Source organism: Pieris brassicae, chromosome 3 (genome assembly GCF_905147105.1).
Source record: "Pieris brassicae chromosome 3, ilPieBrab1.1, whole genome shotgun sequence".
In the NCBI taxonomy this organism is placed as follows: domain Eukaryota; kingdom Metazoa; phylum Arthropoda; class Insecta; order Lepidoptera; family Pieridae; genus Pieris; species Pieris brassicae.
In genome coordinates, this window is record NC_059667.1 from 827,103 (window position 1) to 850,275 (window position 23,173).

A 23,173-nucleotide genomic window follows, 5' to 3' on the forward strand; every position below is an offset into this window, starting at 1 on the left:
AATACAATATATATATATTAAGAAACGATGGAAAATGTTCAAAATGTAAGCTAACTATCATTAAATTGTAATATTTCTTCTACGAGACGATTAATTTCCCACTTTGTTCGGAAATTATATACTTTATTTATTTTAACCATATCACAAATGAAAGAATCCTTGTGTTGTCAGGCCATTTTTGCCGCTAAAATAAAATATTTCCGCACCAATTCCACTTCAAGAAACGAGCGTGCTCATTATTAATAGGCCGGCAACACACTCGCGAGACTTCTGGTAATGCAAGTGTCCACGGGATCACTTAATCTAATGAACCTCTTGTTTAATACACAATATATATATTATTAAAATTAATAATAGAAGCCTTTCAAAGTCTACATAAACACCTCTAGACCATATCCTTTTCATCTGTTCAATCGTGCCGCTTGTACTATATTTTATATAAATATATCATTTTTATTGTATTTAAGAAACTCGCAATAATTGTGCTCCATAACTTTTAAGCTCTTAATTTTTTTAGCCAAGCCAGAAGGCTCGCGAGCCCGTGGCCTTTAAGAATTGGCACGCTCTTTTATTGATGGCGGACCATGAGTACGATTGTTTCAAAAATATTTCATTAATATTGTTAAAAAATATTAAATATATGAGACCGTTATATATACCGTTTTTTGAAGGTGCGTCGTATCCGTATAGGCTCCAACGGGTCTTCGTGTAGTCTCTTCTCGGACACCTTCACGTTGAGGCTCACTATCAGCTTCTCCAGATCTTTGGACTGGCCTACCAAGTCGTTGATTTTCACCTGAAACATTTTAGCTTCAATTGTCAAAGGATTATTTTGTGAATGTCTTATTTAAACACATTTGAAAAAATAATTCACGAAGTATTTTAATTTATTTCTATATAAATTGAGGCAGACTTTTCTAATTTATTCTAAAAAAATCCTATTAGATTTAAGTGAACGGGTGCTACTTGTGGTGAGTGGTCGGAATTGAATTCGTGTATGCGGTGAAACTTCACCGCTAACTAACTAGTTAATTCGACTATTTATTTGCGTGATGTTCCCACGAGAATGTAAGTGCGTGCTCGTATTTGACCGTGCCTACTGTTAATAGAGGACAAATCTTTGTTTTTTATTATGAATGATTTAAGAAGTCACGTGGAACATGGTGTAACGGTTGCAGCTACTTACAAACATTTTGTTAAACAAAAAATTTGGGGATAAAAAAAGAGTGGCGGAGACTTTATCGCCAGTTCTTCTCTTCTGTTCTACGCCCTTGATTTGAGAACTGGCAGTAAATGTAAAATTAGAAGCATCTAGCATTTAATATGTATTTCTTTATTCACGTTCATAAGTGTACATTGTGTTATCTAAATATATGATTTTGAGTTGAATTAGAATTAGAATTATTTTTGGATAATTTTGAATAAGGCGCTACAAGCCTTTGATTGCATTTTTCGATCGTTTCTATTTCATAGACAAGTTGTGATCAGCCTTCTTCATCGTACGAGCGTTTCACACTAACAGTGCTTGCTTTTTTTGAATGCTGGTGCCAAAACCTTACATTAACCTTTCTACATAAAACTTGAATTCACTTCTGAAGAACAAAGATTGTCTATGAATTATGACTTTTAAATAGAGCTTCATAAATATTTATTATAATAGGCCAATTCATTCGCTAGCTTCTTCACTAGCTTCCTAGCTAGCCAAAAACTTCACTTCTGTTTTACAAAACATGAAATACAGACCTCCAACTCCTCAACCCTGCGAATTTGTTCGGTCAATACTTTGTTGACGGACACCTTCGAAGCCTCCATCTCCTTCTCCATTCGCACGTAGTCCTGCTCGTCGGTGTACCCAAGCTCTTTGTTTTTCAGATACATCTGGAGCTCTTTTGGGACCTATAAATAATATTATAAAATTACAAATAGTGTGAACAAATATTGACCACATATATAAGGGTTTTAATATCTTAAAATGGTCGGAGCTAGTCTCGTTGTAGGTAATTATCAAAATATATAAGTTTTCGTATACCGCGATTTTCGTAATATAACGCAAGGATTTCTCAAGTTATTTTTCTGAAGTGTGAAATTTATAATTATTTGTTAGATCCATAATTAACGTAAACGTAAAATAATTAGTTTTGCGTACCTTTGCTATTGATTCAATTGAGTTGTAAAATTAAATTAAATATCTTTATAAAATTCATGTTCCCAGTTTTTAAGTTAATCAAAAATCGAGAATAATTTTTTTACGAAAATATTCCTACAACGCGGTCCGGCTTCTAGCGCGTTATAGGGCTTGTTAATTACTGTATAGTTTAATAAATTGCCTTTAAATAAAATAAATAGATTGAGGGTGGCAAAACATAGCGGAAGGTAAGTTGTATTAGACGTTCTTGATTTACAAACCGTTTTCACACATATCAAACTTTGTTTTTTTATAACTTTGTTAGGTATAGTTTTCTTTAATTATTGTTTATTTAATCTTTGTTTCCGAAACAAGGTGTCCAATTATATAGCTATAGAAAATTTCTTTTTGTGGTAATTTTTACCGATCGGTAAGATAGTCCAAAAACCCGGGAAGACCTGGAAAATGGTGGCCAGGATGGTAGACAACTGTCAGAATTTCGAGAAGGCCCTGACTCCGTCGGAGGTCGTGTACTAGTGTTAAACATAATGACATGGACTTAATGTAAATCTGGTTTTGTAGTACTCGAAAAAAGCTATTTTTTATTATTATCGAAGACAACTTGTTTATTGTTCTTTTTATGAATATCCCAATAAATAAATCAGTGGCGCTACATTATTAGGGCTGGGCCTCAGATTTCTGTATCTGTTTCATAGGCAAGTAGGTGATCAGCGTTCTGTGCCTGACCCACGTCGTCCACTTGGGTCTACGGCAAACGGTTTCCTCACGATGTTTTCCTTCACCGTTCGAGCTAATGTTAAAATGCGCACATAGAGGGAAAGTCCTTTGGTGCACACCCGAGGTTCGAACATACCACCACAGAGGATGAGAGTCGCATGCCGAAGCCACTAGGCCAACACTGCTCCTCCTTAATACCAAACTAAATATCTCATAGTATAGAGAGACATATCATATATACATAAATAACTCATTTTATACAAATATTACTCAAACATTATGTTTTTCATACAAACGTGACTAATATGATTACAAATATGCTTTGCAAAACATTGTTTCAAGGCGGTACTGATGTCATTTGCACATTGATCGACTGCTGACACTGCGATGCGCTCGTTCCAAATTTTAACAGCTGAAGGTGCGCGATTTGCCGACAGCTCACATGAGTAATTATATGTGTAATTAGTATTTAAGATGTTAATGTGAATCAATGAGATTTGAATATTCCTCTGCCCTATTCATTTCGCACTTATAGGCCTTAACCTCTGATTCTACCCGTAGGATCCCGGCTGGTACCTTACCGGTCTCTAAGGAGAGGCGTCCCGTGCATATATATATATATATATATAAATAAATCAATGGCGCTACAACCTTTTAGGTCTGGGCCTCAGATTTCTGTATCTGTTTCACGATCGTTTGTGAATTGAATAGGCAAGTAGGTGATCAGCCTTCTGTGCCTGACACACGTCGTACACTTGGGTCTAAGGCAAGCCGGTTTCCTCGCGATGTTTTCCTTCAACGTTCGAGCCAATGCGCACATAGCAAGAAAATCCATTGGTGCACAGCCGAGTATCGAACCTACGACCTCAGGGACGAGAGTCGCACGCTGAAGCCACTAGGCCAACACTGCTTATATATATATATATATATTCACAATTCATGTGTTAGATATATTTAGTTATTTTGTGCTGCTTGCTAATACATATACTATACTCCTGACAATTACATATACATCTAAGTACACATTTCACAGTTCATCAAGCTGTACAAACCCAAAAAATCAATTTCTTCTTAAGTTTCTTTTATTATTTTTAAAACGACGGCAACGTACCCGCGAGCCACGGACGGGCGGTATCACATAACATTAAGGGAGCCTCCTGCCCGTTGTTCTATAGAAAAATATTACCTTCAGTCTTTGATAAGAGTACAGCTCCTGCTCCATGTGCCGAAGCTTCATCTTCATCTGCGCGTGTTCCCACTCCTTAGCGAGGATGCCTTTTCGGAACTCCATCTGCTTGCGCATCATATTCAGCTTCCAATCGCCCACTTTCTATCATGAAATAGATTAAATGAGCTATTATCACAAAATTGTGTTATTAATTTGAACGAATAAAGAATTCATATTTCATGAACGTATTTTTTCAATTGTTAATTGTTACCAGTTTTAAAAACCAGGTCGTAATACGAGAACTGGCAAACTCATCACCAGTCTTTTAATAAGTCCTATCATTTCTCCAAAACCCTCCACATGAGATGATGGAGCAATTTCTCATAGCAATAAAATAATTAAGAAACAATAACACAGCTAGTACTTTATACATAATAATAAATTAGTCCTAGGATAAGTTTTGAATCAGTTGTAAATTAAAGAGTTTGTATGAAATACTATTAGTCTTCAATATTCCGAGAAATTCTATGAAAACACCTGCCTATTGCCACGTTGCAACCCAAATTACTCTGTTTAGCACAGCAGAAAAACAATTCGACAGAAAGAGATAAGAGAGCAGTTAGAGAGAAGAGCATAAAACTATTAACCACTTTTAAAAATAAAACAGATTTATGATCATTTGTCAATTTAATAGCCTTCTGTGCCTGACATACGCGGTAACTTTTTGGGTCTAAGGCAACTTTTCGAGCGAATATTAAATTCGCACATAGTAAGTCCATTGGTGCACAGACGGGGATCGAACTAACGACCTTTGGGATGCGAGTTGCACGCTGAACAATACTGCTTTAACCACTGTTAGTGACATAAAATTATATTTATAATTTCAATGAAGTTATGTAAAATCTAGAATTTATACCAATATAAGATTGTTGATTTGCTCAATATCCTGTCGCAGTAAGAGTGTGGCATCATCGTAGTCCTGCATGTGACCTGTGGTGGTGATCTCCACTTGTCCTGCTGGTAATACCAGCTGCAAAGAACAACACTGTTTTAGACAGTTATGACCCACATACAACGACCACTATTTAAGAGTCTAAGAAGATCTATTGCGCTAAAAAACTTGCATCACTCCCACCATCACAAAAGTCATCCGAATTAGGTATTAAAACATTTTTATTGATTTTTCCTTTACTGAATATTTGAACCATTTTGTATATATTAGGTCCTTACATATGAAATTGGCGTTTTGTCGTACTGGCCACTTTGACCTCAAATACCTCCTCTTTGGTAAGGAATTTCAAATTTGTACAGCTATTTACTCATGTATTTGTGCTTCGATGACCATCATTCATTTGTTTTTTTTCTGTTTGCGTCACTCATTTTACAAAATGGAAAACTTAATCGCATCGCATTATTTACGAGTACGAGTTCCGCCGTGGCACTAGTGCTGCGGAAACGACTCGAAGGGTGAATGATGTGTATGGCGGTCATGTTGCAAAAGAAAATACAGTTCGTTTTTGGTTCCAACGTTTTCGTTCTGGAAATTTCGACCTGCAGAACAAGCCCCGTGAACGGCCTGAGACCCAAGTTGATAATGAAGTATTGAAGGCTATTGTGGAAGCGGATCCATCGCAAACCACGTCCGAGTTAGCTGCAGGCTGCGGTGTTAGTGATAAAACTGTTTTAATTCACACAAATTGGGAAGATTAAAAAGCTTGAAAGTTGGGTACCTCACGAATTGACTGAAGCAAACCAGCATACGCGCGTCGACTGCTGTGTTACATTACTGAACCGGCACAATAATGAAGGTATTTTAAACCGAATCATTACCTGTGATGAAAAATGGATTTTTTACAATAATCGGAAGCGCTCAGCGCAATGGTTGGATCCTGGCCAGCCAGCCAAATCCTGCCCCAAGCGAAAATTAACCCCAAAAAAGTTACTTGTAAGCGTTTGGTGGACTAGTACCGGTATTGTTCATTGCAGTTTTCTCAAATCTGGCCAGACTATTACGGCTGATGTCTATTGTCAGCAATTGCCAACCATGATGGAAAAGCTAGCGGCTAAACAACCTAGGCTGGTCAATCGCTCCAAGCCACTGCAACTTCACGACAACGCTAGACCACACACTGCACAACAGACGGCTACCAAATTAGAAGAGCTTCAATTGGAATGTCTAAGACATCCTCCGTACTCCCCGGACCTTGCTCCAACAGATTACCATTTTTTTCGAAATTTGGACAACTTCTTGCAAGGGAAAAAAATTAACTCTGATGGGGCAGTCCAAATCGCGTTCACAGATTTTATTGATTCCCGTCCGACTGTTTTTTTTAGTAAAGGGATCAATGAACTACCTATGAGATGACAAAAGTGCATAGAAAACAATGGTTAATACTTTGATTAATTAAATATATTATATTTAAAAATATTCAACTTTTTGTTCCTCCCATACAAAACGCCAATTTCATATGTAAGGACCTAATATTATGATAATATATTGTATATCTTTAGTATAATTCTTTTTGTTTTATATAATTTATGTTAGCTATAGGAGTTTGAAATAAATAAATTTAATCCACTTTCGTTAACAATTTATTATAGTTTGACAGTTATCTTAATAAATAATAAGGAACAAGTAGAAGCGTGAATAAATGAAAACATCACATTTTCTTCTCTTCTTTTTCCGCACAGACTAGCTGACCTAAGTTCTATAATATAAAAGCATTTATATAGATACATTTCGTTAATTCCAAACATTTAAGCACATCCACTGCCGCGTAATAAAATATAATATTGTTACGAAGACGGGTCGACTGCATGTTTCTAGATTTTTTCCACTAGTTAGAGAACTTTTCAGCATATGATTTCTGACCATTTCAGGAGAGGGTCAATCACATATTAGAAAATTGTAATTTCCATAATGTTACCCTAGTTTTTAGAAAGCTGAAACCTTTTTTCAGTCGGTTTCAGAACATGTGTAGTAGAGTGGTGCAGTTTTCAGGAGACCCGTTTTCAGGCGTTTTCAGGCCTAGGTATACCCCTTTGATGAAGGAATATTCTAGACCAAACTTTCTAGGTGTGAGACAAGGACGAAATGATACGAGAGAGAGAGAGAGAGAGAAGATCAGAACTTTCTCGAAACTAGACTGAGCACTCTAGAACGCCGTACGACAAGGACGGAGCAACGTGCGAAAGAGACAAATAGTGCGGACGTTCTAGAATTGCGCAATCGCTACTCAGTAGCAAGCCCGCCTAGAGTGTTCTCGAATATTGTTGAGAATTATTCCCAGGGATATATAAGCGAGCCGAAACGCGACTAGTCACCTTTAGTTTGGAATGCGATAACAAGAGAGAAACATCGAAGCGATAAAGTGCGAATAAAGTGATTACAAGTGACAAAGTACTGTGTGTAGTGTGCATAAGTGAAGTAATTAGTGACTGTTTTTGTGTGTGTAATTAGTGCATCTCTGAAATTAATTTGTGCCCATAAATTCCTCATTAATTTTTCAAGAAATAAACCCTTGAATAAATCTACGGCATTTTCTCTCCGATCCCCTAGCTCGTAAAAATATTTTAAAGAATACAATACATCATATCTGCTACGTGGAGTCACGGCATGGGGTAGACTAAATTTAGTACAATTTAACCCCAAGAAGACACAAGTTTGCGAATTTTCCGCGAAATCTAAATCGCTATATATCGGTTTGTCGCTAGTACATCTTTTATTTCGTATAACGTTCAGTGTCGCGGTGATTTGCTTAGTGTGCTCAGGAGGTGTTCAGGTGTTCAGAGGAGTTGTTCGGACTAATACCTGCAGTTGAGTTTCATCATCGTATCATATTGACGTCCGTCGTTACACAACTGAGCGTTTCTTTTACTGTCTAAACGCTCAGTTGTGGAATGAGGGATGTCAAGGTGATGCAGGTGGAACTTCGTATTCTATGCCTCGACATCCGAAAGAACAAGAAAATAACACTAATTTATACGATGGTGATACACACGCTCTATAATGAGTGTAAGAGAATCATTAGATAATTTTACTGATTTTTTGACCGAGTCTACTGATATATAGCTTTTTTAAATTCATGTAACCTGTAAAGTCCTATTCCTAGCGGTAAATTCCACTTCATCTCGGTGCTGCCGAATCATTTCGTTGGTCTGGGCGAGGCGATGTCTCCGGGCCTGTATGGAGGTTCGCCATATACTTCCGGCACTCTCTACGTAGGACATTTCTTGGGCCACTGCTCGCATCTGACATACAATATGAATGAATATATAAACTTAATGATTAATAATTTTAATGTTTTTTTATTGTAAACTAATATATAGTAATATTTTGTATTTTGACCTTCGTCCGAGATTGGATGCATCTAGGGTGAGATCAAATTTGATTACATTAACGATAATATTGTATAGACAAATACGGTCTTTAAGAAAAGTTCATTAAATCAGAAAATCAAAAAAAATATATAGTTTTAGAACAACAACAACAACAATTACGTAAAATAGACGCATGTCGTACAAATAGAAGATGGATCGCTGAAGCCCGTTGGAGGGAAACCTCAAGGAAAAAGAAACCACAAAGGTGATGGGTTTCTGGAGAGAAATGGAAAGACTGGCGGGGAGTTTATTGCCAGTTCTTCTCTTCCATTCTACGCCCTTGATTTGAGCACTGGCAGTAAATGTAAAATTTGAAGCATTTTATATACATTTCTGTTTTTCACGTTCATAAGCGTACATTGAGTTACCAATATGAATAAATTATTTTGAATTTAAATTTGAGAAGGAAAGATCGGATCCAAATGGAAAGATCAAGAGAAGTTTTGGGTGAGGGCCAAATGGGGTCCATACTGCACAATGGAATCAACAATAACTAACGTAGACAAAGAGTATAATCACAAAACTAACAGTCATTTCATATGTAATTCTTTAACAGTATTAAAAAGAGTGGTAATTCTGCAAAAGTAGTTTCTCTCTGATAACCTAGTACATAATACAATTTTTAAATGCTTATAGGTTTTACATAGTTTATTGATGAATTATAAGATTACAGAGCCTTACATTAACACGATAAACATAGATAAAGTATGAAAAGCTTACCCTAATTTCATTCTCGATTTTAACCCTTCGTAATTTGCAGGTGGTGGCCCAAAGAGCTTCGTCCATTACAGGCGGCATGTTACTGATTTGGTCGAGTTGTTCCACGCTAAACAAAATATTGGTAATAAATACTTCCGCACTTAGGTATTGGTAAAGAAATAAATAATTTCTAAGCTGCAGAGTCTTGCCGAAGTCTAACATATTTTTAAGTCAACGGGAATAAACATCTATAGATAGACATGGGGAGAAATTGGCTGTGCCAAAAATTTATCTGGAACTTTATAGGAAAAACAACTTTTGTATTGCAATTAAGGTTTACAATAATTTACCAAAACAATTAAAAGATCTTCCGACTAGTCTTTAAAAATCGACTCGGTGTGTATTGCTTTTGGAGAAAATGTATTATTCAATAAATGAATATTTTCGTGAGACACTGTTGTTGATATAAATTTAATAACGTATGATATATGTACGATACAAATAATATAAGAATTGACCAATTCAATGTAAAATGTAAAATTCTTATAAAGACAAATTTGCACGCCACTATGTGTGGCAGAATATGCAACCTCCATAACATTTTTGTATCATATTCTTGCAATAAATAAATAAATATTGAGGCATAAGTTTTGGGTTAAAAGTTAAAATATTAAGTTGTAGTTTGTTTAGTGTTTAATTTCAGCTTTCTTTCTCTGTCTATCGCATATTTGTTTAATCTGTTTTGGCGTTGTTTATTGTCTAAGACTTTTCTTTTATATGTATAGCTGTAAGATTACTTATACACTTACAGATTTACCCAATTATTATAAAGTTCCGTTACCCAATTAAAGGCAAGTATAGCTTCTATACCAACGTATTGTTATTCAACCCAGAAATACGCCATATCCGGTAAATATGGATTACATACCCTTTGAAAAAGTCGACGCAATCAGCGTGCAGTAATGGCGGCCTCACGCCCGTCAACACAGCGTTCGCTAGGTCGTACAGCACGACGGGGATCATAGTTGCACGTTGATGCCATTTTGGACGCTTCCTGATTGAATGTTTATATATATATATATATAGATATATACTACGAACACTGAAATTAGGTTAAGTTAGAATTATTTAAATCGGCATAATAACGCCATTTATTGATTCAAGCAAATAGGTTTTTAGACGCCTAGGCATAGGCAAAACCGTAAATTTTGATTAAAAATAATATATTTTAGCACTGCTCGTATTGACTCGCTCGTACAACTAATTTGATTGTAAACGGGGGCAATTTGAAAATTTACTCGAATGTTTGTCATTATATCCTAATAATTTGCTTACTGTGTTTCGTTAACAATTTCTTAGTAATTTCTTGCTAAAACCTACCATTTAAATTTTTAAATGAACAATTAAATGTTTTTATATTAAAAATTATATGTTTGGAGCATAAGAATCTTGGAAAGGCGAAGATGTAGTGTGGAACAAAAAAGTTTGGAACACCCTTTCAGACCCTAAAATCAGTTGATCCGAGAGGTTTAGAGAATAGAATTGAAGAATATATAAGAAAAGAGCGTATCAATTCTAGAAAGACCGGTAACACACTCGCGGGCCTTCTTGCATTAAGAGTCCATGGGCGGCGGTATCACTTAACGTCAGATGAGCCGCTTGCCCGTTTGGCCCTGTTCTATAAAAAAAATCATATCAATGAAATTAATACGAAATGAACCGTTTTAACTAAAAACTGTCCTATCCCTGTCCACGGAGTAAACACAGTTTTTTCTTACTTGAAGTACTTATAACACTGGTCGACGATAATGGGTGACAAATCAGCGAAATGGTTCTTAAACGTTTTGTCCAAATGACGATCCTTCTGCGATAAATTGTCATATGTGTTTTGACACTCTTCGCTCTGCTCCTGAATAAGCTGCAACTCTTGCTGTAGATTGTCTACGTCAAATTCCGTTTTACATATGTCATTTCTGTAAAAATATTGGAGGTTTTATCGCAGATTTTGTTAATTTTTACTGTTTAATATAGATAATTTTAATCATTTGGTTCGTTACGACCTACAATACGTAATATAAATGTTGTATTTCGTATTGTGGCTCGACGTCGTGATGACACTCAATTGTCTGTAGTAATCCGAACAACACCTTTGAACACTCTGTGGTAATTGCGGTAGAAAATGAAACGATACCTCACATTTCTACGTAACGCCAAGGGATCAAGCCGCTCGAAAGGTGACTGGTCGTCAAAGATTCGATTCGCTCTACGTTGAAAACGGTTAAGTGGAAGCAGCCGGTATTGGGGAGTTTCCGCCCAGAGGTAAGAACTTCATGTGGGACCAAATTTTCAGTTTTTGCTTTGCCTTGAGATGCAAGAGTTGCCTCGGAGTGAAGTACCGTCTCGCCTTGCTCAGCACACCAAGAGGGTTCTTAGAGGCTAATTTAGGCTTTCCCTTTTAATTGACAGCGAAACTGAACGTATCTCGTTATGTTAACACCTAGTATTAGAATGTTAAGGAGAGTCTTTGAAGAGGTCCTTTCTTAGCGACAAAGGCTGTTTTTTAGCAAAAATGCGTAATCTTGTGTCATCTTAGGGTTATTGGATTAGATTAAGTCGACTTCGATCGTAGACACGTAACAGAGTTTCGAGTTCAGACACAATTTTGTTCCGATACACGAGAATCACGTGCGCGGCCAGTGTAAGGACTATCCCCAGTACATCCCCGACATAGCAATAAAGATTGAGAAGCAGGTAGGCAATGAGGTAGCAGAAGTTGCAACATATCATTGATATGTAGAAAAAACAGGGTTGGGTGTAGGACATAACCGCGTTCACGGGTTTAAAGTTGGAACTCCGTCAATGACCTTGATCCTCCAATTAGCGAAGAACTGGAAATTGCATTTATCGGGCTGGCTGGGCTGGAAGCGAAAGAAGCTTTCCGTGTCTATATTCTCACGATTTAGTAGAATAACTATGCTAGGAACTTTTTCTAAACGGGTAATAGTAAGTAAAACTACTAGACTACTTGGTGGTGGGTGCGAACACGATGATTAAACTACTTGTTCTACTAAAGTGAATTGCGATTATTTAATTACACAAACAAATGGTGCAGTGTTTTACTACTTCTAAATCACCTCATATCTTCAAGTTTTTCAGCCATTTCAACTCGGTCAAGATTCACTCGACGCAATCTCATCAAATTGAGATTTTCTTGACCAATAACAGAATCGACTTTTAACTTGGTTAACCACATTTCTTTTACCTAAAAGTATTTTAATCAAGCTTTTTAAAGTCTAATTTTGTCAAAATTAGCAAGATTGTCTTGATTCATTGACTAGGCTCAACGCTGTATGTCAACTCCAAAGCGTCTTTGACCTTTTTTTGTTTTTCGATTAACAGGCAGGAGACTCAACTAATGTTAAGTGATACCGCCGGTGGACACTCTCAATGCGAAAGGGGTCGCGATTGCGTTGCCGGCCCTTTAAGAATTGGCACACACTTTTCTAGAAGGGCCCTAAGTCGAATTGGTACTTAGTATGTAACAATATAGTGAAAGTCTAGTACTAACCCAACCTTGTCTGTGCCTCTAAAATAAATAAAAAATCAGTGGCACTAAAATCTTTGTAGGTCCGAGCCTCAGATTTTTTAATCTGTTTCAAGATTAATTAATGTCGCCGTCGACTTTTTGGGTCTAAAACGAGTCGGTCTTCACGATGTTTTCCTTCACTGTCCGAGCGAATGTTAAATGAGATGATGAGAGTCGCACGCTGAAGCCACAAGGCCAACACTGCCCTATATTATGCCATTAACTACGTACCTTCTGGTTAAACTTAATGACACCCTCGTTCAGCACCTGTGACAATTTCGCGTACTCAGCATGCAACATCTTCCTGTATTTATCTCGCTCGTCATTCCTAAAAGCCACCTTTGCTTCATAATCAAAAACGAGACGTAGATCGTCTTCGTTGAAATGTTCTGGGTCTTTTTCCAGCTGCAAATATTAGCCGGATTTATCTATACTTCTATAGAAAGAGGAAGGAAAACAGACATCACAAATGAACTAAAAAACTACAGAATCCATTTAATCCAGAAATTTCACCTTATTTCGTATTAATAAAAAGTCTGAGCAATATCAGTTTCTTTACTAATTGCGAGCTTATGAGAGATTCATCTTCTTCAGTCGCACAACTTCCTTCACTCTCCCCTATATTCGGCAAGCCTTCACCTGGGTGATGTCAGGGCTTCTACTTGATCGGTCCAGCCAGTAGGAAATCCGGCTTCGAGGTCTACTGCCCTCCATTCTACCAGTCATGATGAGTTTTTCTAGGCTTTCTGGATCACTGCGTCTTGTGACCGTCTTAGTATAGACACGTTTATTGCCTTAGCTGTTTAGGGAACCTTTAACATACGCCTTCAAGACTATATTTCCATTGTTTCGAATTATTCCTTCATTTTAATCTTGATATAAACCACATATAATGAAGTTACCAACTGTTTAAGGTTTTACTGTATACCATTTGTAATAAATTTATGTATATTTAGTTATTACCTGCACCAGAAAACTTGGTTTCGCCTTAATATGATTAGCCTAGTTTCTTAGTACATACAAACAACATATGGAACTACCACAAACAGACCGTTTACATTTCCAGAATAGCTTTTTTTCGGGTTTTAGTGAAGTGCCATGAAAACCGTCCTCAAGAATAAAAAAATTATACTCGAATTGGTCCTGCCGTCTTTTATGCTTAGTAACATATTTATCGATTCATTTTTATTTATATAGAGACAAATCAAAAAAATAACGATTGATTAACTATATTTTAGTTAAGCTAACAAAAACGAATCAGGAAAACCTCACCATACACTGCGGCATCGGTATTGGCTTCTTTATCTCTTCGTGCCACAACTTCTCCAATACTCCATCCATCATCTCGATGAGGGCTCTTTCGCGGAAGTCATCCTTCGGTCCTGGGTCTGGAGGCGGAATGACTATCTGGCTCGGACTGATGTAAGGTTCGATGCTACACTGTAATAAATAAATATACTTTAGTACTCGAACCTTGAATCAATTTATAATTCTAAGTTTTCTCACACATTAATGTTATATCATATTAGATTTTAGTAACTTTTTAAAAGTATATATTATTATATGTTAGTCACGAGTTAGTAATGTCATGGTTAACAGAAAAATTGTAATCAATTTACTACCGTCAAATAAATTTCTTTATTAAAAAAAATGTAAATCATTCATATTGGTAAATTGTGTTAGCTTCTAATATTAATTTAATTAAATTCTAAACATTTTTATGAAACATATTCTTAAGAATCTTGCTATAAGTACGCATGTGCAATAGTTACTCATTTGACTCGTTCGGTTGTTTACGAGTTGTTACGAATTGACTCGACCATTTTCCCGAAGTGGGATGGTCGAGTCGGAGGAGGGAGTTGTGATTATAAAAGACGTTGTGACACATGCGCACGGGCCTTTTCTTCGTACAAGTTTGAAGTTATACAGTTCACATAAAATCAGTGAAGTAAATTATAGTGAATTAAGTCATCATTGAAGTGTTTAATTTCCTACGCTAAGAACTAAATCAACTACCGCTAACAATTCTGTTACACTTATGAACGTCAAAAAAGAAATGTATATGAAATGCTTCTAATTTAACATTCATCGCCAAGTTTTTCGTTTTACACAACGTTTATAAGGAGCTGCAACCATTACACCATGTTCCACATGACATCTTAAGTAATGAATAATAATAGAATAAATTAAAAACAAAGATTTGTCCTCTATCAGCAGGAAGCATGGTGAAATAGGTGCAAGTACTTACATTCTCGTGGGGAAAACTCGCAGATATATACATAAATATAATACTAACATAACCACATTTAAGGCTACAGGCATCTCCAAATAATTTTCATTTAGAATATATAAGAATCAGGTTGATTGCCAAAAACTTTGAACTAAATTCAAATTTAGTGTATCCCCTATACCCCAGGCATATCATACTATTTGTCCAGCCTTTCAGAAGAACGCGTTTTGGCCAAAACTCAACGATAGAGCATTCTGATAAACGAGCTAGGTCTGAATATCCATAGTAGCTGTGCTCATACCGTCGATTTTCCTTTTTGAAGCTTTTATAAATATATCGAATCGAATCGTTCTTTGAACGAAAGGCAGCGATATTTGACTTCTCCCAATATAAAGTCTTCGATTATGTATTGCCTAGTATATATATTTTCGCAAGTCTGCTGTACGGCTGTCAGACTTGGGCGTTGATTCTGTCAACTGGTAAATAGAATAAAAATATGTCTAAACATTATGCAAAGAAGGTCAACAGAAAATGAAAAAAGAAACAAAATTTAAAGATACAAAAGTAGATATCGTCGAGTCATATGATAATAAAAATGGAACAGAACTCCACCAAGTAGGAAATGAAAGAGAGGCAGTCAGCTAAGAAGATAAGAGGACGATATAATGTAGTGGATCCGCTTAAGATCGCCAAGATTCGAAAAAAATTGAAAACGCCTTACCGAAGGTTCATAATGTTTAAATAACTTGGTAGATTTACCAAATGTATTGAGTCAAGTAAATGGTCTTTTAAAGAAAGACACAAGAAACACGTCAGCACTTTATTACGTTCGTGCAGTGAGTACCAACGTCGGTTGTTATGCTCCTTTAAATGGATCTCTATCTGCAGTAAACGAGGCTTTATCTCCAGGGATTTAGGCGTAAGAACGCCTGGTCCTGGTCAGTCAGTCAGCATCTTTGCTGCAGTCATTGTTGTTCCGTCACCAATAACAATTTCAAAGTAGAAATATATTACATTTTTAAACTACATTCTCTTCTATTTTTTTTATAATTTATTTTCTCTTTCTTAAATGCTGCACACTTGTCATTGACGAATATGAATGTAATGTGTTTTTGAATGACGTGTATTCACTGTGAGTTTGTATGTTTTTCGTTAGTATGCCTTTGTAAAAAAAAAAACATCTAATAGGCATATTTACTTTATATTTAGCATGTAAGCAAACAGTATTAAATGATTTATATTTATTACTGTGTAATATACATTTTTGTTTACATTTAATTATGGGTCAAGAATATCGTCAAGATATATAAAGGACTAGGCGAATCAGAAACATACCTCTTCGGGATCCACCTTGATCAACTTCAGCGGCAGTTCCTCCTGCTTCCACTCGGGGTCTGTTATTTGCATGTTTAGGTGATGGAAGCTCCCACGAAGATCAGATAATTTGTTCAACTCTGGGATAAAACTTTAGTAATTAACAACAATAATTTCTTCTTCTTTCTGGTATTTAGGTCTTAAATCTTTTGGAAAATAATCTAGAAGAGTGCCTACTCCACAGATTATATACAATAAATATATTTCACTACCAAAATCTAACAATAATATAAAATATATATTTACCATCTATTATAAATCGTAGTCTGGCATTTCTCTCTTCTACAAGACCAACTTCTCTTCTTTTCTGGCTCATCATATCATCGAATTGTTTGTTAAACCACAAACGCATATTTTGGACATTTAACTGGAAAATCAACATATTATTATGCAAGTTTAGATTCTAGATTTATTTGAGACTCAAATAGTTATGGGAGCAACGGGTGGATTTCAAGCGTTCTCTTCTCTTCTCTCGGGCAAAGACTATAAGGAAAAATAATATTGAATATAATACACCTAACTGTATACGTTATGTCAATAAAAAACAAAGTTGATTTTCCTGGTGCAAAGTTCGAATAATGTTTATCAAGCCAAGGCTTGGCTTCAACAGTATTTATTTTCGCCAAAAAGCAGTGCAACTTCCTTTTTATCCATTGTTTTAAACAAACAAACAGAAGTGCATTCACTCGCTTAGCCTCATGCGGAGCCTACTAGAATACTGTAACATATGGAGGCCGCATATGTTACGACTTGAGCGCTTACAAACAAGATTGTGGGATTACTATTCTCCAGTGGCAGGAAAAAAAAAGTTGCCAGCATACGAAACCAGGCCAGCCACTTTAAGACGTTGTCATTGGAAATTCGCAGAAAATAATCGTTTGCAATTAAGATACTTAACAATCAGGTTGATTGCCCCAACCTACCCATGCCAATCCCATTATTCCATGTTTCCCTCCTTTCCGAAGAACGCGTTTTGGCAAAGCTCAACGAGGTCCACATTCAGCATTCTGATAAAGAAGCTAGGCCTGGATATCCATAGTTTCTCCACTCACATTTAGTATGTGTATTTTTTTTATTTTTTTTATTTGTATTATCTCTTCGTGTATGGCATGTTTGCCCATTGTTTAGTGTGGTTCTTTTACCAATGTATCAGTGTGCCGAGCGTTGGCTTAAATGACTATTACTCACCAACTAACAATACGACAGTTGTCTAATTTATGAATTATTAAATTAAAAAATTATATATATATCAAATCTTTGAAGGTTAGGGCTAACTTAAAACCCATTATCAACTTCAGCTTTCGACCCTTACAGCCCACCTAAAATAAACTTTTCCTCTTGACGGTTGATTTATGAAAATCAAATCAAATGAATCCTTGGAAAAATTGTACAATTATTTAACATATATAGAGATTACTTTAAATCGGTCCTTAAGACAAACCTTGACGATGTGCTGCAACCAGTTCATCTGGAGAAAGCTAGAAGCCACAGTTTGTGGAATCATGAATGCCGGTATATCCACAAACCGGTGCACGTTGGACCCTGACAGGACATGCGGCTGACCTTCCAACGACTCCTCGGTTTCCAGTACGTCCGTTACCATCTGACTTTCGAGGCTTTTGTGGCCTGATTTCATTGATAATACTGATTCGGGGCCAGGCCTAGAAGGTAGTTGTGTAAAAATATGTGTCACTGTTAAAAGTTATGAAGACCTTAGATTACAAACAAAATAACTGAAGAGCCGGCAACGCACTCTCAAGCCTTCTAGCAATTTGGATAGCTATCAAGCAGGTAATTGTGTAATTATAAAACTGTTGAGATTACACACAAAATAACTGAAAGGCAGGCAACGCACACACACATAAATAAAATAATAATAATAAATCAGTGGCGCTGCGTTTTTAGGTCTTAGCCTCAGTATTTGTTCCATGATCATTTATCAGGCAACGCAATTATGTGATACCGATAACGAACCCAAATCTTTCAAATTAAAAAGAAATATCTTACGGTACAGGCAGTTCCTCAACGCTGATCTTATCAACTGGTTCCTCCCATGGTCGGAACAGGTCGTGGTCGTTCTCCATCTCCACACTTCGGAGCGCTTCAATCTGCTGTAATTCAGGCCATTTGTCCCGTTGTGTTGGTAACACTGCGTAATTTTCTACCTAAAATTTCCAAAAAGTTTTAGTATTCGGGAGGACCAATCATAACACTCCTTGATGTCGTCATGCCGAACTGTTATTGGCTGTCAACTGACGATACTGTCGTTCACTTACCTGGTAATGGCTGAAGATAGCATAAAGTTTAACTCGCGGTGTGAGCATGGTGTCCCAACAGGTGGTCTTGATCCAGGCCGTCACCTTGTCTTGTGCTCGCATACGGGCTTCTGTTTCTAATTTAATTTTCTCTCTGTCTTTCTCAGCCTAGAATTTCCAATAAACTATAATTTAGTTAACAATTTTTGCTTAATATCGCGTTTTCCTAAGACCATGAACAGTTGAGCAACTGATGCCCGGAATTCGTCGATGAAGATACGTATACGTACGTGGGACGTAGTGTATACGCACGTTAAAACGCGTACAATAATAAACCTCTGTAACCATTTCCACTATTAATAGTTCACGAGGACTTCCCCAGGTGTGGTGTTTGGGTAGGCGCAGCTGCTCCCCCTTTATATTTTAATAATGCGACTCGTTGAAGTTTAAAGAGGAGAAGTTTGCGGAGTGGAAACTTGTGTTCTTGAGATAAGACCATGGGTTTCCACTTGCCCTAATCAGCTGGCAACGCCATGTTCAAAATCATCATATAAATTAACTAATTCAACTTTATATACAGTGGAAAAATTTATGGACGGGTTACGAACCTTCAAAGCTTAATTAAGGGCCGTAACCCACAATCAAAAAACAGGAGATTTTTTAATATAGCAAACGAGCAAGAGGCTTACCTATTGGTGATACCACCACCCACAGACATTCAATTGCTAGAGTGCTCGCATGTAGGTTACCGTCCTTTTGGTTGGTTGGTTAATTGGTACGCTTTTTTCTTAAATGGATGAATTGACAACAAATACCTGCTTGTTTCGTTCTTTCTTATGTTCAATATGTAGATTGAACTCTGAAAGAGAAAGTTGGTGTAAAGGTATCTCCGCGATGTTCTCTTCTAGAAGAGCAACCACACGAGATTGAACAGATTCGAAAGATTTCACGACCTCTTCACGCTGTTTCTTGTAATCCATTGTTTCCTCTTTTACTTTCTTATCTTCTTGCAGGTCAAGATAGTTTTCTAGAAAATGGGGAAAATCGTATTAAGATGGTATTAGAAGAGCATATCGTCTCTTAAGAGGATAATAATCTCGTATTTCAAATACAGGATCAATGGTATGCGATATTTTGATGGATACGAGAAAAACCGGAATAAACTTTTACTCCGGACGGAAATGACGTTGTATTTCTTTTTGTGTAGCCCAGAAATCTCGAGGGTCGACTGGCCGTACATAGGAAAGTGTTTATCCCTACGTAAACGTACTATAGTGGGGAATGTTGACTGTGGCAGAGTAAGAATGAAAGAAAAATAATCACTGCTGTGTAATTCTTTCAAGGGGAAGATGATTAAATGTTTAAAAGCAAGATGCCTTTATAGAGTAGGCGATTCTTTGGACCATAGACTTGACACCAATTGTAAACAACATTGACATTATTTTTTATACTACTAGCTGACCCGGCAAACGTCATGTTGCCATGTATATTATTTACAGGAAACATTTATTTAGTTCAATAAAAATAACCTAGTATGGCAAAAATAGGGGTTGATCGTAGAGAGGTGACAATTAAGGGTTGTATGTATTTTTGTATGTTGTATCATAAAAAAATTGTCTAAAAAATGAAAAATATGTTTTTAGGGTGGACACCCCTTATCACTTAGGAGTTTGAGAGATAGAAGCCGGAAAAAATTAAAATTTAGAATTATGTAAATAATTATAAGTTTTTAATAATAATACATAGCTTCAATCCGTTTAAAGTATTTTTCTTAGATAGAAGCCGATTCTCGGATTTACTGAATATCCATAAAAAAAATTCATAAGCATCGGTAGAGCCATTTCGGAGGAGTATGGGAACAAACATTGTGACACAAGAATTTTATATATGTAGAGATAACACAGTGATGAAGCGATATAGGTTTATCAGGACTTTAGCAAGAATAGATCCGTGGTCTGTGCCTACCTCTTCGGGAAAAAGATGTAATAATATAAATAAATAAAATATAAGTTAGAACAAACGGGCAGGAGGCTCACCTGATGTCAAGTGATACCACCCATCCGTCAACACTCCATGCCAGAGGACTCGCGAGCGCGTTGCCGGCATTTTAAGAATTGGTACGATCTTTTCTTGAAGGACCTTAAGTCGAATTGGTTTGGAAATACTTCAGTGGGCAGCTGGTTCCACATAACGGTGGTGCGCGGTAAAAATTGCCTTGAAAACGCTGACTATTGGAACGGGGGACGTCGAGGTGATACGGGTGGAATTTTGTATTCTGCCTCGACGTCCGATGATGAAACTCGGCTGCAGGTATTAACCGGAACAACTCCTCTGAACAATTGTTAAAAGGCTTTTACAAATGGTTCTAACCCTTAAACCTTACGTATTTACCTATCCTTATCTAACACGACAAACTCCAACTTACTATCTCTTTCATTTATAATGGTGATCGTATTAAGACTCTCTTCAAACAAATCCATTAGCGGTGGTTCATGATGAACTTCGACCTGCAACTCCTGCTTAAGACCATGCAGGTGATGAACCACCATTGTCTTATTTCCGCCAAGGTGAGCTATATATGTCGCATTTGCATCTATAACTGCCTGTTTTACACCAGATTCGTAACGGTGTGTAACAGCCAGCTTCAATTCTATAATAAAATAAATGTTATGACTTTATTTGAATAAACATAAACCCTGGCCTGCAATTTGTTGGTGTTTTAGTAATCATTTTCATAATTTGAAAAGCTTGTGGAGATGAACGCGTAATCAAACATGGGGCCTTTGGAGAAGTTGCCTTCAGCGTGCGACTCTCATGTCGTAGGTTCGAACCCATGCTGTGCACCACATGCGCATTTAACATTTGCTCGATCAGTGTAGGAAAACATTGTGACAAAACCGGCTTGGCTTAGACTAAAAAAGTCGACGTGTGTCAGACACACAAGGCTGATCACCTACTTGCCTATTAGATCGCCAAATGTACATGAAACAGACATAAAGTCCTTAAAATACCTAAAAAGGGGGGGTGGGCCACAGATTTTTTTTTCATTATTGGAGCGCGTTGTAATAATAAATATTAACACACCATACTCTTGGGGTCCGTGTGACTGCCTCATTACCACAGCCCCGTCGTATCCAAAAGTCAGGAACGCTCCGGGACTGTAGAACGCGTCAAACTGTTTCAACTCATGACCCGTTTCTAATATAGGACCCATTTTCACCGAAACCGTTACTCCTTTCTGTCAATTAAGAGAAGAATCTCTACAAGAGTAGTACCCAACGAGTTTTCATCAGTGGTTCAAGAGTTAGGTTTTACCACAAGTGATCCAACACAAAGACAAATTATAAATATATAAATAAAAAGTATTCTTTAATAAAATCTAAAGACAATATTTTTAGTAATTCATAAAGGTTCTTTCATTGAAATTCAAAAAAAAATTTATGCCACACGTGGGCGATCATAAAACGAAGATCGAATTACGGTTTTTGTTTTTTTATTCAAACTTCGTTATATTTATACAAAAACGAATAACATAATTCATAAAAATTATAAGAGATGCAATGGACGGTCTTATCCCTAATAAGCGATCTAATCCAGGAAAGTAGGTAGGTAGTAAGTAGTCCTAGTAAGGGGAAAAACCATAAAAATAAATATGATAGGAAAAGTGCAAGAAATAACAAAATCTTTAAAAAATAATAATCTCACGGATTCATGGTTTGATGAGGAAGATAGAATTATTGTTACCATGATTTTGTACCGAAATTTTTATATACAATACAAAAATCTGTTTAGAATATCACAGACTCCAACCATATTTCTGACATGAATGAAGTTTTATTATTATTTATTAGCCAAGCCACTCACATCGCCAGCCAACTTCAGCACATGAGCCTGGGTGGTGAGATGCGGTACCGCCACGGCCATGTCTCTTCCGCTGAGGGGAAGCAACCTCGCATATGGTCCGGCCATTTTGCCAGCAAACTTATTGTCCTTTCCAGAGTCCGCATTTATACAAATTATACGTTCACCTTAAAAGTCATTATTGTTTGACAATTTAAAAGGCGAGCAATGTATGACTCGGTCATTGAGAATTGCCAATATTTCCATGTACTTTATAGGTAGTTTCCCATATAGTGTATTGAAAATATTTTTTTACAGTCAATAGGGTTGAAGTGTCCACATCAAGACACAAACAATTTCTTGTTATTTATCGAGCCAGCACGAGGGTCTTATGTTAAGTGATTAGAAGTACTTAAGAATTGGTACGTAGTTAATGCTACATCCTCCCTCGCGAAGGGGATGTTTTTCCCTGTTCGGGGCGTATGCCCCCTTCAGGTGGTGTGTTTGCTCGCGCCCTGCTACAGGGCGGTACGGGGGCGGGCATATAGCCCTTGATGAGGGCTGCGGCGCGTAGCCGATGGGTACGCTCTTTTGTTAAAGATCCTAAGTGGAATTGGTTCTAAAATACTTCAATGGGTGGCTGGTTCCAGATAGTAGTGTTCGGCAGAAACTGCCTTAAATTTGATTATTAAATTACGCGTAATAAATATGTTTAGTTGTGGTCAGAATGATTGACAAAATACTTCACAAAACAATGTTAAACTGATCTCCCTTTATA

The 23,173-nt window shown here is 36.8% G+C and overlaps 1 protein-coding gene across 1 annotated transcript in view; it reads right to left on the bottom strand.

Moving 5' to 3' along the window:
• LOC123707092 (cilia- and flagella-associated protein 43) overlaps positions 1-23,173 on the bottom strand; it is a 35,040-nt gene that overhangs the window by 1,518 nt on the left and 10,349 nt on the right. Inside the window, exons 11-30 of the mRNA XM_045656877.1 lie at positions 22,420-22,583; positions 21,640-21,793; positions 20,981-21,205; positions 19,371-19,582; positions 18,577-18,723; positions 18,308-18,465; positions 17,742-17,961; positions 16,547-16,667; positions 16,262-16,380; positions 13,969-14,136; positions 12,928-13,101; positions 12,245-12,372; positions 10,889-11,083; positions 10,039-10,164; positions 9,132-9,237; positions 8,124-8,282; positions 4,948-5,061; positions 4,050-4,193; positions 1,744-1,896; positions 660-796 (exon numbers count right to left, since the gene is read on the bottom strand). Coding sequence (XP_045512833.1) covers positions 660-796; positions 1,744-1,896; positions 4,050-4,193; positions 4,948-5,061; positions 8,124-8,282; positions 9,132-9,237; positions 10,039-10,164; positions 10,889-11,083; positions 12,245-12,372; positions 12,928-13,101; positions 13,969-14,136; positions 16,262-16,380; positions 16,547-16,667; positions 17,742-17,961; positions 18,308-18,465; positions 18,577-18,723; positions 19,371-19,582; positions 20,981-21,205; positions 21,640-21,793; positions 22,420-22,583 — 3,124 coding nt within the window. The remainder of the gene's footprint in view (positions 1-659; positions 797-1,743; positions 1,897-4,049; positions 4,194-4,947; positions 5,062-8,123; positions 8,283-9,131; positions 9,238-10,038; positions 10,165-10,888; positions 11,084-12,244; positions 12,373-12,927; positions 13,102-13,968; positions 14,137-16,261; positions 16,381-16,546; positions 16,668-17,741; positions 17,962-18,307; positions 18,466-18,576; positions 18,724-19,370; positions 19,583-20,980; positions 21,206-21,639; positions 21,794-22,419; positions 22,584-23,173) is intronic.